At 30.7% G+C, this 19,871-nt stretch overlaps 1 protein-coding gene across 1 annotated transcript in view; it reads left to right on the top strand.

Annotated features, from left to right (window-relative positions):
* Window positions 1–381: 381 nt before the first annotated feature.
* The window catches only part of LOC127735327 (E3 ubiquitin-protein ligase Rnf220-like), a gene marked incomplete at its 5' end in the record, with an annotated part of 43,965 nt that continues 24,475 nt past the window's right edge, over window positions 382–19,871 (top strand). Inside the window, 2 exons of the mRNA XM_052245483.1 lie at window positions 382–409; window positions 1,135–1,695. Of these exons, the coding sequence (XP_052101443.1) occupies window positions 382–409; window positions 1,135–1,695 (589 nt within the window). The remainder of the gene's footprint in view (window positions 410–1,134; window positions 1,696–19,871) is intronic.

Consider the following 19,871-nt stretch of genomic DNA (forward strand, 5'->3'; position numbering starts at 1 on the left):
TTCATCGGCTTAAAACATATCTCCAATCGGCCTAATCGGTCAGGTTTATTTATCTTTAAAAAGCCACAATAAGTACAGATAACGTAATAAAAGCTATTACGAATTCGGTTTTTCTAAGTCTTTACTTTTTTGATTTATTTAGATTTTGTGATGTGTTGTTTTTATAATATTGATTATAATAATTATTCTTATAACTTTATTTAATTATTTCCCTTTGACGGCGTTTTTATTTTCTAGATAAATTAATAATCACGTACCAAAATTTGTTTCATGAAACGTATTTAGACAGAGATTTGTATTCATTAACATATCGCTTCTTTATGCCGTTCTATAATTAGATTCGGAAAACACCTTCTATCCCATCATCCAATATAGGATTGACCTTCCGGTGTCATCTTGACAGTAATCAGTGAGTATTGTCGAAGTTATCCATCAGTTTCTCATGTCATCTGTCTGTCAAAATGACTGTTATGCAAGTAAAACTATTGTACAACAACTTAAAGAAGTGCATTCACTAATATTTTGTAATGAAAGTGTGTTGTCTTTGTACACTTTTAATTTTAGCGACACTTACTTTAGCTATCAACTTTGAATGAAGTCCGCGCAAACTGTTTACAAAACATAATTTCATTTTCAACTAAAGCGCAAAATATGATATGTTTGTAACTTCGCAGTGTATTGGCGATACCTTTCTAACATATCCTACTATGCTCTTCGATAAAATATGATATAAATCTATTTTACAAAGGAAATTTCCAATCTATTATTTGGTAGTCGTTATTGACAGTTGCCATATATGGAACATTCCACTCTGCGCATGTGGAGGTAGGTTTAATAATGAGTGTTCCAACCAAGATAATTTGTTTGAAGTGGGCTGTTCTAATAATGTTTGGTTAGATAGAATCAACCAACCACAAATAGACACTACTTGTCTGTTAAATAATAAAACTAGAAACTTAACTTTGTCACTTGACATTTTATTGTTGTGTATTGACAGTGTTAAAAGTGATATCTATATATAAAAACTTATTTTATTGAATGTGGACAACTTTATTTTTACAACAATGAATTTGTCAGAGTTGGCAATGTTTAGATTTAATTTTTGGCATAAACCTTTTTTCTCTCACCATGCAGCGGCTGTTGCAGCAGCCCAAGCTGGAGGTGCAGGGATGGAGAATTCAACATTTGTACCTAATCCTTTGACTTCACCAGCCTTGATGGTACTGGCATCAACTGCAGAAAATCATGAAGGTGGAAGGGCTCCATTTCCAAATCAAAATGCTGGAGATAAAGATATTTCTTCACCATATTCAACACCTTTTACAATGTACAGACCCGGAGAACCCTATCCTGCTCCACTGTATGCACCAGTACCTCCATTTGTCAGAGCAAATATGGAGCGTGGTATGCAATTCATGAATCCAGGGACCAGTAGTGCTTTTAGACCAGTAAGCACTAGTGATACAGATAGTTACCACTCAGCATTCTCTCCAGCTAAAAAACCCAAACACGATGATAATGGTTTCAGTCCAAAGACCCATGAATCTGAATGCAGTGAAATGGCGATGGACTACTCTACTGGACATAAAAGTATCAAAGATGAAAGACCATCAAGTATCAGCTCTGCAGGAATTTCTGAAAACTACTCAGATACTGAACGGGGAACTCCCGACTCTGAGGGAAGAAGTTTAAGAAGTAAGTTTAATAATTTTATTTTTGCCTTTAAAATCTATCGCTTGCATTTGATCAACTAAAAATAAAAAATTGGACATTTACAAATGAACACACTTTCTTAGATACTTCATATTCCCTTATTTAAATGTAAAAATGAAATAAATTTTGATTTATCATTTTTATATTTAATTGATTTATTAGAAAATTACTATAGAATCTGAGTATAAAGATTTTTTTCTAATTTAAGCTTATAACTTCTTTCTTTTATTGTTGCAATATACTCTTATATTGTACAAGAGTTGATAATAGGTTGTATCTTTCTGATGCAAAGTTCCTCCTGTATTTAGACATTTTTTGTATTCTAGAGGAATGGAAATAAAAAATTAATGTGTATTTATTGCAGAAAATTAAGTGTTTTTTACTTTTCCTTGTCTCAAAATTTTACTTGGCAAAAATATTTCCAATAGTTACTATTTATTTAAATACATTAGTAATCTTGGTGGAATGATACAGATGTTCATTTCCTATGCGGTAAAATTATCATTTAATTTTCATAAAGAATTTAAGAGATTTAATAATTTCTTAATTGTCCTCCACATTATTTCAATATTGAACACATATTTTAGATTGAGTCTTCTCAAATCATGTGCACAATTATGTTATAAGAAAATGAATAACTTCTGAGTTAAGTTGAGTAGTCATCGTTAAGTGTGTTTCTTTAAAAGTTATGAATTTTAATGGATATGAAAATTTTGTATGTAAATAAATGTACAAATTATGAAAAAGTGAATAGTCTGTTTCTCTGCTCACTTTTAATTGACCGTCTTTTTTAAACCTTAAGAGCATGCAGACAAAATTTGTTATGTAATATTTTTTAAAATTTTGTGTATTTAAATTGAAAATATATGTTAAATAAATAGTGCTTTGTCCAGTATTTTCAAATAGCACCATTAGAATTGAAATAGCATTGTTTCCTCAAAATTTAGAACCACATTTATCATACATTTCATTATAAAATCTATACAGAGAGCACCATGTTAAATGTGATATAGCACCATGGTGGTATAAGGCCTTGGGGAGAACATTGAGTCAGTGGACAAATTATTGATGTATAAACATGATAAAGCATCTGGTTACCTACTAAACTTTAAGTAGATATGTTAGTATTCATTTAAACAATAAAATATAAAAGAACTTTTTTGATACTACATGTATAAGTGAATGCATGATATTAGTAATAAAGGTTATCTTGGAGGAGTTTATATGTAAACTTAGCGGACTCACTAACTAGAAAAGGTTGTGTTAAAGTTTGAGTGAAAAGCTATGCTGTTGTAATAATTCTCAAATTGAAGCTTTAACCAGATAAGTTAACAAAATTCTTTTAAAATTATTCTACTTTTTGAGATGTTCTACAGGTTTTATACTTACCCATCAATTACCTGGTAAAACTTTTAAGAATAAATCTATTCTGAAAGCTCTTTTCTCTATGGAAACAATATTTATATAAAATTAAAAATTAGAAAAAAAGGATTTTTAAAAATGTCTCCATGAGACAAAGATTTGTTGTCCTCTTGCAAGGGAGGCAATTTTCAATATAAAAAAGTGAAGATGTGGTATGATAACCAATGAAAACAAATGACGTAGAAGTAAGCAATTATAAGTCACCAAATGGCCTTCAAAAATGAGCAAAATTCATACAGCACAACAAGCTACAAAATGACTAGACTTTTTTCTTAAATTTCATATTATTTTTCATTTCAATTGTAACAGAAAAATTTATATTCTATGCAGTTAAAGCTATACCCATTGAAAGCTTATTTTTATTATTTTATTGATATTAAAATTTCTTACTTCATTTAGTAAACATTTCCCAGTTTGATTTTGAAAATATAAGATTGTCTTAAATGTATCATATTTTTTATTTTTATTTAAACTGTGATAGTAGTTTAATTTTACATGTATTTAAGTAACCAAAATTATTGGGTAACCCTGTTAAAATTTTTAACACGAAATATATATAAAATGATGAATATCTGATATTAGATATATCTGACGTCACGAAAATATCATCATATTTTGAAAAAATAATTTAGTAGGGAATTCTGGCTATAACTGTCAATAATAACAGATAAAAGGTTCTTAGTAAAAAACAAAAACCTCAGTTTCTCATAAATACAATCAGTAGGCTTTCAATTTGTAGTTGTTGCTCAATAAAATTTTGATATTCTTTTCTATTTTTAGTTTAAACATATTTTATTTGTTCAAGTACAAATTGGATAAGACACAAGTCAAACAGACTTATGAAGTCTTCTCCATTCAACATTTATAGCAATATAATACAAAATATATGTATGAGCATGCATGTATAGAATGGTATATCTATTTAATATATATATATATATATATGGATTTATGTCAAAAGACAGAAAGAAAACAATAATACAGAAAAAATAAATATATAAAATAAATAAATGAATATTTAGAAAACGAAAAAATAAAATAAAATACAAATTAAAAAAAAAAATAAAAAAAAAAAAAAAGGAAGACTTTTACTTAGATGATGATGTGTGTGCGATCATGGTTTGCTATCTAGGCAATTAGAAATCTTTCCGAACTTTTAATAAACTCTAAGACATTTTTGAAAATGGTTTGGTTTTGCTCTAGAGAAAGAAGACAACTACCCGAGGTTAGTAGTTCTATGTTAATTTTACAATCTTTTGGAAGCCAGCGCAGACTTTCAAACATTTTATTTCGTATGTCTGAATATAATATACATTTAAAAAAGAAATGATAGGAATCTTCATGATTAACACCACAGCGGCAAGAAGGGTCAGAAATAATATTGACCCTATATAGATCATAGTTTAAGGATGATGCAAAACATCTTTTCTATTGTGATTAGAATGAAAATTCATGTGAAATCTGAAAAATTGTTTCTCTTGTTAGGAGAGAAAACTTTTTTTCTTTTTTTCATTTTGATATATATATTTACATCATTTCCAATTATATTGAGGAAGCACGATGTTCCTTCCAATTTATCATGAAGACAACTTTAAAGATTCTTATTTTTTCATTTTTAGTATTATGTAAGCATCATTTCCCATCATTGTAGGCAAGGGAGAAGTTCCTTTCTATTTTATCATTAAAACAACTTGAATGATTTGTTTATTTCTCTTTTAGTTTTTAATGAACATCATTTCCAACTCATTTAGGGCAACTGAAAGGTTTTTTTCTTATTTTCAATGTAGTATTATAAATAGTGAAATATATGTATTTACCTGTCCACTGGACAGAGCATTTGTGTAATTAAATTTTTACAGCACATGGACAAAAGTGCTTTTCACTCTTCAATACTTTCCCTATTATTTTATACAAAATTGTTAATTAAAAAAATATACTCCAAACTCAATTCTTGTCCAATTTTCAAGAAATTTCCACCTTTTAACCAAAAGATATTTGCTGTTTCTTATGACATTTTCATAGTTTTACTTGAAAATTTTCAAGAATTCATAAGATAAATATATACTAGATTTTTCTTGTCACAATTTACTAAACATGTATATATATGTATATAGTAATTTTGAGACGTCAAAATCAAAGTTTATGATTTAATTCTTGAAAGTTAAAATTGCAAACAATAGGTGACAGTTATCTTAAAAAAATACAAGTAATTTTGAGAAAATTGGTGAAAATTTCATACAAAAAGACAGAGAACATTGCCTTCTTCATGCAATTACATAGTTTAGAGTAAACAACAATGTTAAAAAATTTGGAAAATAATTAATTTTCAGTGTATAAATGCTGATAATTGTGTTTTCTTGAAGGTGATGTTAAAACTAAGATATTAACTTTCTTAGTGTAGCTTCTTTGGTGGGTTTCTGTCAACAATATTATCATGATTAGAGAAAATAGCTAAAGGATTTTTAGATGATGGTATCTGAAAGTAACTTTTCTTAGATTTCTTAGGTTATCTATCAGAGATTCTTATTTTTTCTAATCAAAACATATTAAATCATGTACATGTACATACACATTTTCCTGTTGTCATGATAAAATTTTGCTTTCTTTAAGTTGCTTGCATTAACGTTGTTATTTCATCTAAAGTTGAAAAAAACTGATTTTCATAGATTATTAAAAGAAAGAGGTCACAGTTCCTTAAGGTTTAAGTCTGTATTAAAGCACTGCTGTAAACTATTGACATGTGAATTATTTCCCCTCTTCTGCTAGCCATAAAAGACTTACACAGATTCTGATTAACTTAGCAGAGATTCAGATCAAAGCAAGTGACCAGAGAATATTAGTGTATAAAAGATTTACCAAAAAATTTATGATGGCTAATCTTTATAACAGACACACTATGCTAGTGGTGTCACCTTCAATTTCATATTCAATTAATTTTTAAAGTTAATCTGAAAGTTTAAACTATTGTATGTCTAAAAGAGGGCTATCATGATTGACTTTAAACTGGGTAGATAATAAAATACCTACTTAGCACTTGGAATTATGAGAATTTTATGATCAGAAGCACTTTACATTGAAGTAGAAGGTGTCAATTGTCACAGTAATTTTTGTTCATCATTTTACAAGCTTTAGTTTTGGACATTAGGTGGTATTACAAGTCTTTTTTTCCAACAATACGGTCATGGTACATATAACAATACGACTGCATAAATCGCCCAAAGGGCTGGACAAGTAATTTGTCAATTTAAATAAAATCTGGATCTAACAAAGCTTTCCGATGTTATCTTGAGATGACGGTGATTTTTTATACCACAAACCTTTTTATCTGATCTTAGTGCCACTAGGACTCTCTAGTTAGGACTTCTCCACTTGTACAATTGATTTAAATTGCTTTTCTTATTTATTACCATTTTTAAAATATCCATATTGATTGTGTTAGAAGTTTTTGTTAATTATATGTGTAGAGAAAACCCAATTGATTAAGTATAGATTTAATCAGTCTGTATGAAATACTTTGTGCTGTTTTCACAGGTAGTGTCTCATTGTGGAACTTTTAGAATTTCCTTTATATGCTGCATACATACATATATATATATATATATAGAAGGGTTTAAGAACAACCGTTGTTCGACCTGTTAGTCAAATGCGTTTTGTTGAAATATACTTTTTCACTTTTTTGGTCTTTTGGAAAATGTTGTTTGTGCTGTATTTAGACCCCCCTACCAAAAAATTTTTTTTGCATGCACACGTATAAAAATTGCGGTTTTTATCCAACGCAATCATAGGTTTGAACGTTGTTTTCAATTTAGGCTTGTTTATATATATATATACGCAATTTTTATACGTGTGCATGCAAAACAAATTTCTTGGTAGAGGGGTCTAAATACAGCACAAACAACATTTTCCAAAAGACCAAAAAGTGAAAAGTATATTTTAACAAAACGCATTTGACTAGCAGGTCGAACAACGGATGTTCTTAAACCCTGCTGACTGCCATGGCGATTGCCAAATAAACGAATCACAGATGTAACAAAATGGATCTTAATTTTAATCTAATACCAAATAGAAAACAAAAAACTTGCGGAAAAGATGGTATACCGCAAAAATGAGGTGCAAAAATTTGTACACCATATCCGGATTTCGACAATTAATGTCTCTTCAGTGATGTTAGGAATCGAAACGGTATTTGGAAGGCCATATAATTTACCTCAATTTGGGATTGACTCTTGAATTTTGAAGAGTCGAAATAGGATGAACGGATCATATAAACCTGAAGGCAAATATAATACAAGCTCAAACGAAAAAATATAAACAAGTCTAAATTGAAAACAACGTTCAAACCTATGATTGCGTTGGATAAAAACCGCAATTTTTATACGTGTGCATGCAAAACAAATTTCTTGGTAGAGGGGTCTAAATACAGCACAAACAACATTTTCCAAAAGACCAAAAAGTGAAAAAGTATATTTTAACAAAACGCATTTGACTAGCAGGTCGAACAACGGATGTTCTTAAACCCTGCTGACTGCCATGGCGATTGCCAAATAAACGAATCACAGATGTAACAAAATGGATCTTAATTTTAATCTAATACCAAATAGAAAACAAAAAACTTGCGGAAAAGATGGTATACCGCAAAAATGAGGTGCAAAAATTTGTACACCATATCCGGATTTCGACAATTAATGTCTCTTCAGTGATGTTAGGAATCGAAACGGTATTTGGAAGGCCATATAATTTACCTCAATTTGGGATTGACTCTTGAATTTTGAAGAGTCGAAATAGGATGAACGGATCATATAAACCCGAAGGCAAATATAATACAAGCCCAAACGAAAAAATATATATAGATATTAGTAATTTTTGAATTTAAGCAAAAAATAAAAGATTTCAAGATTTTCAAATATTGTAGATATTGTATTTTAAGAATAATCTGTCAGATAAATAAAAAAAATGTCATTAAATGTTCAAAATTAAGTCCCTATTTAATTTTTTCTAGAGAAGCCTGATTTTCATGAAATATTTTGCTTTCTAATCAGCAAATTAACTGGTGCGCTAAAACAATGTTAAAAAGTTTTCAGAAAAATATTTAGGGGTTTGATCTACATGTATGTTAGTGCTTTTCATGTAGACGAATGAAAACGATCTTGCACCTTATATTTCACAGCTGTATTTTGTCAAAGCAGTAAGCATCCATTACTTTTTAAGACAAAGTGGCATTAGTCTTGAAGTTTACTTTCATATTCAGTTTCTATTTGTGACACATTGCTATAAATAAGTACTAGTAGATATGCAGCCATTGGAAAACAGCTTAACCAAGACTGTGCAAACGAATTCTGTTAGTTTCTTATTTTTTGTCAAATTTGGACCCTTTACATATAATTTAAAATACAAACTTTTTTTGCTCATTCCCACTTGTTTAAAAAGAGAGAACAAAAGTAATGTAAATGATAAAATACATGTACCTAGTACAAAAATACTATAGAGGTTCTAGAAAAGAAAACCACATTATTTTACATTTTTACTCAGAAATTGAAATACATTGAAAACCCTGCCACATTTTTTGCGCCTGTCCCAAGTCAGGAGCCTCTGGCCTTTGTTAGTCTTGTATGTTTTTTAATTTTAGTTCATTTATATGTTTTGGAGTTTAGTGTGACGTCCATTTTCTTTGAACCAGTACACATTTTTGTTTTGGGGCCTGCTGAAGCCCGCCTCTGGGTGCGGGATTTTCTCACTGTGTTGAAGACCCATTGCTGGCCTTGGGCTGTTTTCTGCTCTTTGGTCGGGTTGTTGTCTCTTTTACATATTCCCCATTTCCTTTCTCAATTTTATCAGTGAAATTCAGAATTTATTTACTTTTTTTACCACCGATTTACCTCTGCTTTAGCTACAGTGCAAGTTGTCTTGTTTTCTCAAAGGAAAAAACAGTACATGTATGAACAGTTAGAAAAAAAACATTTTACCTTTACGGTTCTTGATTTCAGAAGTTATCGCAACTAACAGTGTTGACCCTCTTTGAATAAAGATCACATGTAATTGAAGATTTATCTCTAGTAAAGAATGGAATTCAAACAAATGAATTGTTCTTTTTTTAAAGCTGCATTTATCCGAACAATATGAAATAAGCACATTGTTGAAGGCCCTATGGCAATTTTTTTTTCTTCATCCTTGTCCTTTGGTCTTTGGTGGATAGTTGTCTCATTGACAATCATACCACATCTCCTTAATTTTACACAATAATTTCTATTAAAAAATTTCTGATAAATTGTGATGTAGTTTATTAAAAATTGACATATTTATTCAAGTGTCTTGGCTCCTAGTTCAAACTATTTTATGGCAATGAAATTGAGTTTCGTACCTCCCTGAGTGTTAAGGGAAGCATTGATGTTGGTAAATAACAAGTTGCTATCTTTTTATAGATCCAGGATGTAATTGCTCATTGTTCAGAAATTCTTGATAGTCTGATTAAAACCCCAGATTCCTACATATTGAAATAGCCAATCTCAGTGGATAACATTGTCTTAATCCTGCTACTGAAAACAATCAAATTTCTCGATTGAAATATTTGCAACTGTATCATCATATTTGAAAAGCATTTTTATTGGTGGATTTTTGTACTTAAAACTTATCTTGCATTACTGCCATCTTTCTGTTTCAGTGCAAAGTCTTTAAATATTTTCATACAGCAAATTCATCATTTTAATTAAGGCAATGTTTTTTTCTGTTTTTAGTTTCACAGACCATCTGACTCTAAACTAAAGTTAAATATTTTTTAATATTAACTCTTCCTAACTTTTTTGTTTGAGAAACAAGTGTAAAGGGTATGTTGTCCTCTAAATGTCTTTCTTGGTTTTGTTGGTTAGTTGATGTCTTATTAACGTAAATCAGATATCTTCTTTTATTTATAAAAATAGATATAATATTACAGTCAAAAGAAACTTATTCTCACTACACGTAGCACAGTAAATACTGAATTTTAAATACTTTAATATTTTTTTAGACAATTATTTGATGAATCAAGAATAGGGTAAACTAAAAACTGATAGTTAACACAAAGTAATATTTTACATCAAATCATAGATTAGTTGCAAATAAATAATGTTTATATCTTGCAGAATTTTTTTTCTTGGATCAAATTTCTGAATGTAGTATTAGTTTATTCTATTAGATTCATTAGCTCAGATGGCCAGATTTTACTTTTGCATAATAAACATTATCAGCTTTGTACTCCAGTTTTGAAGACCTTTGAATACCATTGCTTATAAATTGCTTCATGAAATTCAATCATAATATGGGACGAAACAAGTTATCATGATGGTGTTAGCTTCTATAAACCTTCGTCACATTTATTTTACTTTGCTTGATCCCAATCCAACATGTAATAATTTATCTGATCAAAAACAGTTATTTATGTCCAAATGTGGCAAACTAGATTGTGTTTTATCAAATCGCCAGGTTATGTAAGCTTAACGATAGAATACAAAGACAAGACTAAAGCTATTAGAAGTGAATTTATCACGGCAAGTAAAGCCATCGGCAAATCATGTTTTGACAAACTTAAACACGAGTGCTGATGTCTTTTCAAGTATTCATGACACAGGATTATGATCAAATCAACGAGTGACCATTAACTGTCCCAAGCAAATCAGAAGTGAACAAGTGGTATTTTACGTTATTTTCTTCAATTATTTTATTGGTGCTTATTTTTTGTTTCATATATGTTCAACTAAGTGCTTGTCTGTTGTAGATGTTTAAAATTACCATAAGAAGATTGAACACAACTTGTCTTTTATTTCTTGTAATTTGAAGTTGAAAACCAAGTTCTAATGTTTGTCTAACTCATAATCCATGCAGACCATATATCTCTTCGAAGGGAAGATTTTACATTCATTGAATATTCTACTGGTTCAAACTGCAATACCTAGGCAGACATTTTATTTGCAATGTTGTTAGTAAAGCAGGATTTTATTGTCTTTGAATAAAGCTCTCTTGTGAACTGAATAAATGGATAAAGTGGAGATTTTACTACCAGCAGGCCTATTATGTTGAATGTCATTGCATTGACTTTATATACTTGCTGGAGTTTGATTTAGTGTCGGCTCTTTTACTGCTGTCATTGGTTTTGAAATAAAAGACAGCTGGCAGAGAATAAGGAGTCATCAAAAAATGATTGAGTCCTAGGCAACCGAGCTACCTTCCTTGACAATTTCATTATATCAAAATATAATTCTAAACTTTATTACTTAATATGTGAGTTCCCCCTTCATCCTTCAACAATTCAGATTGTGAATACAAAACATCGTAGCGATACGATCTATTGTTAAATTTGGACTGAATCAAGTAGCATCCGAACTAAGACACCATGAAAACGAGTTATTGATTTATTTAAATGCATAAATTTCATGCTAAATGTAAAAAAAGGATCTCAGTTTTATGATTTATAGAATAATTTTCTTGTTTATGGAAAAATTAATTGAAATCAAAAGGTAGTTTGTTGAAAGTTTATGGTCTAAATCCGACTCGTTACCCATCCCCATAACTTAGTAATGTTTAAACATTGGAAGACTATGTCGTTCATCTTAATCAAAGTGTCATCTCACGAAATTCTCTGTCAAAATTTAAAGCTCCCTAATGTTTACCACACTGTATTCATGAAGATGATATTGATGGCTAGCTGACTTGTATTGTTAATACTGCACTGTTTATACTTAGTCTGTATAATCTAAAAGTTTATTTTTGATAAGCAGCATTCTTTGTTACCATGGTAAAATCAACACCTGTATTATGTTTTTTTTACCTGTCATTATTTCAACATTTTCCTATTTTTGGTAAAAATAAACTGTGTTGGTATCTAATGATCCTATGTGTAAGTCTACTGGTTCTTTGTCTGTTATATCAGATTCCCAATTACAAATGTTTTCTGGTCATTATTTCGACATTTTCCTACATTTGTATGTGTATCTTTAATTAAGAGGTTGCTTAACGTCCAGTGGCAAATATTGCATGCATGTTCAGGACGAGGAAAAAAAAACAAAACATGAATGAATTTATAAATCTTCTAGCTCTTTACATAAATATCTGTTTTATCAAATTTGATTTGAACAGGGAAAAAACTGGATAACTTGAGGTAAAAAGTATATAGAAAAGTTTTTTGATTGTCACCTTTAAAAAAATTGTTTAAAAAAATATGTAAAATACTTAATAGCCAAAGAAATGCATTTACTGGTTTAGTACTGGACTGATGGTTTGTTCTCAATCACATTTACTGGTTTAGTACTGGACTGATGGTTTGTTCTCAATCACATTTACTGGTTTAGTACTGGACTGATGGTTTGTTCTCAATCACATTTACTGGTTTAGTACTGGACTGATGGTTTGTTCTCAATCACATTTACTGGTTTAGTACTGGACTGATGGTTTGTTCTCAATCACATTTACTGGTTTAGTATTGGACTGATGGTTTGTTCTCAATCACATTTACTGGTTTAGTACTGGACTGATGGTTTGTTCTCAATCACATTTACTGGTTTAGTATTGGACTGATGGTTTGTTCTCAATCACATTTACTGGTTTAGTACTGGACTGATGGTTTGTTCTCAATCACATTTACTGGTTTAGTACTGGACTGATGGTTTGTTCTCAATCATTCAGTCTGGCACACTTACATAAAGTTATTTTCTGATTCCTTTTTCTGCAGAGATTTTACACTGATTTTAGTTATATAATTATGTTTGTAAAACTTTCAAATCTCCCAGATGATCTTTTTTTTGTGGAATTTATATTCATTTTGCTTATAAAAGATGAATGCTCATTTTCAGTTAGTTTCTTTGGTAAAAATATGGAAGGACAAATAGCTTAAAGTGAAATAAATAAAATTTAATGAAATACAAAATGTAGCCCTGTGTTATATATATATAAGTTTGTGAACAGATTACTTGCTCGTAGATTTTCATATCTTAAGTTATGGATTTTCACATGATGTAAAAGAGAAATATGTACAGCAGTTTTATTTTTGCTATCTTCTAACAAGTATTCATTAAAAAAAAAGACTTAAAACAAATTTAAAAAAAATAGAATAACAACATAATTATGTAAAACAAACATCTAGCTTTCATTCAAAATCATTTTCCCAAATCAACACATTATATATATAACAATATTTGAAGTTCAAAATAACAATGAAATCAACAAAATATTTACCCCACAAACAAGAATTTTATATCTTACTAGACTGATAAAAAAAATAATGAACAGAATTTAGATAAAAAGTAATGTGTGATGCTAGAAATGTTTGTATCCCTATTTTTTTTTGCTAAGAAAGTAATTCATAAGGCTAAGAATGAAGACAATATCTCATTATCTAAAAACAGAAGTAACAAAGTGAAGATATATAAAATAGTTCAAGGAATTATAAAGATATATATATCAAATGATTTAATTTCCAGTAGTTACTTATAACACTTGTATAAAATCTTTCTTTGATCTCTATAGAGTCTATAAAACTGTCCATATTGGTTTTAAATTGACAAATTTTTGTTTTTCCAGTAGTACAATATATTTAATTAGCTCACAGGTGTTTAATTTTGTGGCAAGGAAATTGGATTATAGCTTCTTATTGAGTAAATCTGTCAATGATGAATAGTTTTATAAACTTAGCTATCACCTTTTTGGTCTATCTAAATGTTATTCCATATTGAACCTTATTGTTAAAAGTTCCTTTGATCAAGATTGTCAGAAGTAACAAGAAGGTGAAAATTCGTTGTTTAATTTAGAAATGAGGAGGTTGTATAGAGGAAACAGAAGATCATGCTTAACTTAAAGTCAACATAGAAATCCTGCCTTATCATGAAACACACTAGTCCAAAATCAATTAGAAAACCAAATATCTTTTTAGGTAATTTCTGTCAAACAATATTTGTATTGTAAAATAAATGGGATAAATAAGAGGCTATAAGAAAGTGAGTGAAATCAATTATACCACTCGGAACTTTAAATTGATCCGACCCATGTTATTGCGGAAAGATAATGCTTGAGTCAATAAAATCATGAAATCTATGGATAATGTAAAGAAGTTGGGCCAATTTTACCAATACTATAGACTGAGGCTACTTCTTTGTGTTAAGGTAAACAAGTACAGACTCAAATGAAAAAAAAAATGTTTTTGACAGCTCCTGGAATTGGTCACTTCTATTCTTGGTCAGTCTGAATACCAATATTGTAGAGTGTTCGTACTTCTTTACAGCTTGGAAAATCATTTTAGGCAGAATAGAAGTGAGCAAATTCTCTCTCTTGGTAAATGTAAAATTTAACATTTTTGGTTTACATGCCCTGGCTGTCGCGGAGGGGGCATTAAGTTTTACTCTTGTCCGTCTGTACGTCGGTATGTCACGAAATTGGTTTCCGTTCTCTAACTTTAGTTTGCCTCAACCAAATGTTGTGAAACTTATACACAATGCTTATTACAACAAAACACAGATCAAGTTTTTTGAGTTATGTCCCTTTATGACGTTATATGCAAGCGGGGGCATTATCTGTATCCCATGGACACATTCCTCATTTATTTTGATTTATTGCTGTTAGGATATATGTGAAGTATGTAAATATAGAAAATGAAAAAAAGTTTTTTACAAATTTTGGCAGTGGTTAGTAGCTCTCTTCTTAGATGCTCCATACAAAGAAAACAACAGCAGGAATCTAGTTCAGATTGAATTAATTACTAATTATCCCACACATGTTGGTAAAAAAGGTTCCTAGCAAGTTCCAGTGGTTTCTCAGTGTAAACACTGACCACATCTGTGTAAAAATGTAAATATTATAGAGTGGCAGCTTCAATCATGATTAAAAAAAAATGTGAGAAATAAATTTAAATAGCCATTGCTTTAAAAAAAAAACACTTTAAAATTACAAGTGTGATGACATTTTTCTCTGGCTGATTTCTTGGGTACCATTCCCGGGAATGATTAGCAAAGTTTTTGTAGGATTCTGTGTGAAAGAAATCAGGCATATATTATACAAGTTCTTTGTAAAAGCATGCCCACCAGTGCTTATTTTCAACAAAATTTAATTGTGTTCAGTTTTGATTTTATAGGAAAATAAAATGCTCTTTCATGTATTGAGAAATGGAACTTGAAATTGAAACTTCATTGGACTGAGAAAATTTTTTATTTTTTGTATGTTCAGTTCATATAAACTACAATCTAGATATCATATCCTGTAACTCTGCATGCTAGCTCCAGAACCAATACTGGACCTTATCTATCTGCAGGGTACATAGATAACCTATACTTTAATAAAGTCCTCTAAATCTTCATGTTATTTTTTCAACACACCTGCAGGTCTTAAACATATTTGGAAGAAAAATTCTTGTTGATTCATGCAAATCCCTGGATTAGTTAAGTAGTCTGAAAGGGTGCAACCAATACTACTAATGACTCGTCATAAGACATAATCAAACATAACAAAAATACCCATTTATTTCACAAAAATTCACAAACCTCAGTAGAACTATTCTCTGTTTGATTATGGATCTATGATTGGTATTTTGTGAAATTTTTCCGTCTGTATTGCTAAGTGTTTTCTCTTCATGTTTCACAAATCCAGAATATAAATTAAAAATGTACAAACATGAACGAAAAGGGGGTCAGATTCTGTAAATAGGTGGGGAACTTTACATCAAGTAGTTTAAAAAATATATAAATTTCATTTCAATATGATATGCCAAAAAAGGAATATTTAGAACTGAAGTGGCACAGGGAAACTTTGTAACTAAGATTTAAGAAATTATAATTCAAATAAAACAAAGACTATGGACTCTTGACAGAGTGACAACTTTAATTTTATTACTGGAATGTCAATAAAGTAGCCATGCTTTGTAATACTTTATTATTTAACGTGTAATATATAATCATTTGGATATGAGTATTTCCGAAAATTTAATGCTACAAAGCATGTTTGACTTGGGATGTCAAATTTTTATGATCATGAATAGGTATAAATTAGAGAATTTACCTGACAAACTTGACTAATGACTTGGTAACAGGTACTTTGCAAACACTTCATCACAGGACGTAGATCAGTTATTATACTGCTTAATTTTTATTGACATCAAGTTTATGATATACTTATATATCAAAAAGTACACAATTTACAACCTGTTTTGCAGCATTGTGAAATCTAAATGAGATTAATGCTGATTTATAATTTATTGCATATACTATCTGGGGGTCCTGTATAATTTATTATATCACGTACTTGGGTGCACATTTCAATTAATTTGTCAAGTACAAGGTTAATTGTAGTCAATTTTTTCTTCTAGAAGTCTCACTGGTCCAAGCACTGATAGAAGTTACCAATCGTCATGTGTTTTCTCACTGGTCCCAGCACTGATAGCAATTACCAATCCACATGTGTTTTCTTACCGGTCCCAGCACTGATAGCAATTACCAATCCTCAGGTGTTTTCTCACTGGTCCAAGTACTGATAGCAATTACCAATCCTCATGTGTTTTCTCACTGGTCCAAGTACTGATAGCAACTACCAATCCTCATGTGTTTTCTTACTGGTCCCAGGACTGATAGCAATTACCAATCAACATGTGTTTTCTTACTGGTCCAAGCACTGATAGCAATTACCAATTAACATGTGTTTTCTTACTGGTCCCAGGACTGATAGCAATTACCAATTCTGATGTGTTTTCCTCAATGGTCCCAGAACTGATAGCAATTACCAATTCTCATGTGTTTTCTCACTGGTCTCCGGACCAATAGAAATTACCAATAATCACGCGTTTTTCTCACTGGTCCCAGCACTGATAGCAATTACCAATCCTCATGTGTTTTGTTATACATCAGTCCACCCACAATTATTACCAATCCTTGTGTAATTTCTCACTGGCACCACCACCAACAGCTATTACCAATCCTTCTGTGTTTTCTCACTAGTCCCACCACCAACAGCTATTACCAATACTTTTGTGTTTTCTCACTAGTCCAACCTTCAACAGCTATTACCAATATTTGTGTGTTTTCTCACTGGTCCCACCACCAATAATTATTACCAATTCTTGTGTGTTTTCTCCCTGGTCCCACCACCAACAGTTATTACCAATCCATGTGCGTTTTCTCACTGGTCCTAGCACAAATAGCTATTACCAACCCTGATGTGTTTTCCACTGGTCCTAGCACAATGTCAAATAGCTATTACCAACCCTGATGTGTTTTCCACTGGTCCTAGCACAAATAGCTATTACCAACACTGATGTGTTTTCCACTGGTCCTAGCACAAATATCTATTACCAACCCTGATGTGTTTTCCACTGGTCCTAGCACAAATAGCTATTACCAACACTGATGTGTTTTCCACTGGTCCTAGCACAAATAGCTATTACCTACCCTGATGTGTTTTCCACTGGTCCTAGCATACATAGCTATTACCAACCCTTATGTGTTTTTCCACTGGTCCTAGCACAAATAGCTATTACCAACACTGATGTGTTTTCCACTGGTCCTAGCACAAATAGCTATTACCAACCCTGGTGTGTTTTCCACTGGTCCTAGCACAATGTCAAATAGCTATTACCAACCCTGATGTGTTTTCCACTGGTCCTAGCACAAATAGCTATTACCAACACTGATGTGTTTTCTACTGGTCCTAGCACAAATAGCTATTACCTACCCTGATGTGTTTTCCACTGGTCCTAGCACAAATAGCTATTACCAACACTGATGTGTTTTCTACTGGTCCTAGCACAAATAGCTATTACCAACCCTGGTGTGTTTTCCACTGGTCCTAGCACAAACAGTTTTTCCATTTCTTGTTTGTTTTCAACTGGTCCTAGCACCAACAGTTATTACCAATCCTTGTGTGATTTAAAGGTTTTTTCAGGGGATTTATTACAGTTTAGAAAACAGTTTTGAAAAGAGAGAGAACAAATGTATTTGACTTCAATGTATATATTCTAAAAAAAAAACATGTTAATATATTAAATAGCTAGTTTTTCATTAGAAATTTCTTCATATTTCCTCATCTGAACAATAGGTTCTTTTAGAGTCCTTTTGTAAGCCATACTGATTCAGTGAAATATGTTCTTTTTTGTGTTGTTAAAATCTTGGATGTTTTTTAGTAAGTATATTGTATGTGGCTTTGTGATAGATATATGAGAAATTAGGTCTTGTAATTTGAGTACTTTAGTAATATTTCAGTAAATCTCTATTCAGCATGTGGTCAGTGTACTTCCTAAGTTCTTCAAAGTAAAAAAAATATACTTAAATCGATAATTGTATGGTTCTGTAAGTGACTTACAGGAAGAAGACAGAAGACTGGATGTTAAAAGATCATGTTTGGACAGACAGTATGAGTGTTTGATCATCAATAATGATCGAGATTAGCTTAATCTACACTACCCATCGGATCGTGACCTAATAATTATCCCAAGATTTGTCCAAATTCCTTATTGATTAGTGCATGACATATGACGATTGAAGAAGTCCTATAGAGATTATAACTTTCAAAGCTTGTCAGCGGTACTCACAGTGGATTAAGGTAGCTTTGTGTGTGAAACAAAATTTTCCAACTTGACATGGCATTGATTTCATAATAATCTTTTTTGATGTAGATTGTTGACATTTATTGAAATATCCATAAGTAATTTATGAGAATAAAACTCAAACATTCCTTTTGTAATATTTTTATGAATTTTAAGTGGGGAATTTGCATTTTTGTTTGTCATTTTAATCTTTATGCTGGTATTAAGATGAATCTCTCCTTACAAAAGCAGTAAACTCAATTATAGTTTTATAAACCAGAATTTTGTTGGACAAAAGAGCAATTAGACTTTTAAACAGAAGAACTTTAGAGATTAAAGCAAGAGTTATGGACAATTGGAGTCCATTAAAAGTTTTGAAAATTGTTAGCAGAAGGTTATTATAGTATTTATACCCACAACATAGTGTAAAATCCTCTGAATGAATACTTCCGTTACCAGTGTATTAGTAGTAGTAGGCTGAAAGTCCTAGAGTATACCTTTAATCACAACTTTTCAAGACTTTGCAATTTGGAGGTTTATATATTGTAGACATTTGTCTACTGTCAATGACTATGTTGACCTTGTGTAGAAGTCTTTGGTTTTTTGTGCCATTGGGTTGCTGTCTCATTGATTGATAGCCAACATATTGATAGTAATTTATCTGACTGAGTATCATATCAATAATATACTGTTTAACATGTAACTGTTTTATTGTGCTTACCTGTAACATTATGTTGGTGATTAAACTGTACAAAAACTTTAATCCTGTAGCTTTTTTTTCATAAAAATCTTATGACAAATTGATAACCAGTTAAACCGAATTGAGCATGATTTATGAGTTATTTTTCTCCTGAGAGATTTTGTGAAAACAGCACTGCAATACTCAGTGTCAGACTTTAAATTGTTGCTTGAATTTTAGAATTGTTTCATTGTATTATAAAGTCAACCATTCAACAGTTGATATTTGAATAATTTGTAATGCTAAGTTACATTTGTAACATTGTAACAAAACCTCATTGTTATAGAATAAAAAATAAAGAGCAGCACATTGTTAAAACAAACCTGTTATAGTGAAGCACATTTTTATAACAAACTGCTATTGTATAGCACATTGTTATAACAAACCTGCTATAGATTATCACAGTGTTATAACAGAACTGCTATAATGTAGCATGTTACAATAACAAATCTGCTATAGTGTAGCACATTGTTA

The sequence above is a fragment of the Mytilus californianus genome, unplaced genomic scaffold, assembly GCF_021869535.1.
Source record: "Mytilus californianus isolate M0D057914Y unplaced genomic scaffold, xbMytCali1.0.p SCAF_1, whole genome shotgun sequence".
Taxonomy (NCBI): domain Eukaryota; kingdom Metazoa; phylum Mollusca; class Bivalvia; order Mytilida; family Mytilidae; genus Mytilus; species Mytilus californianus.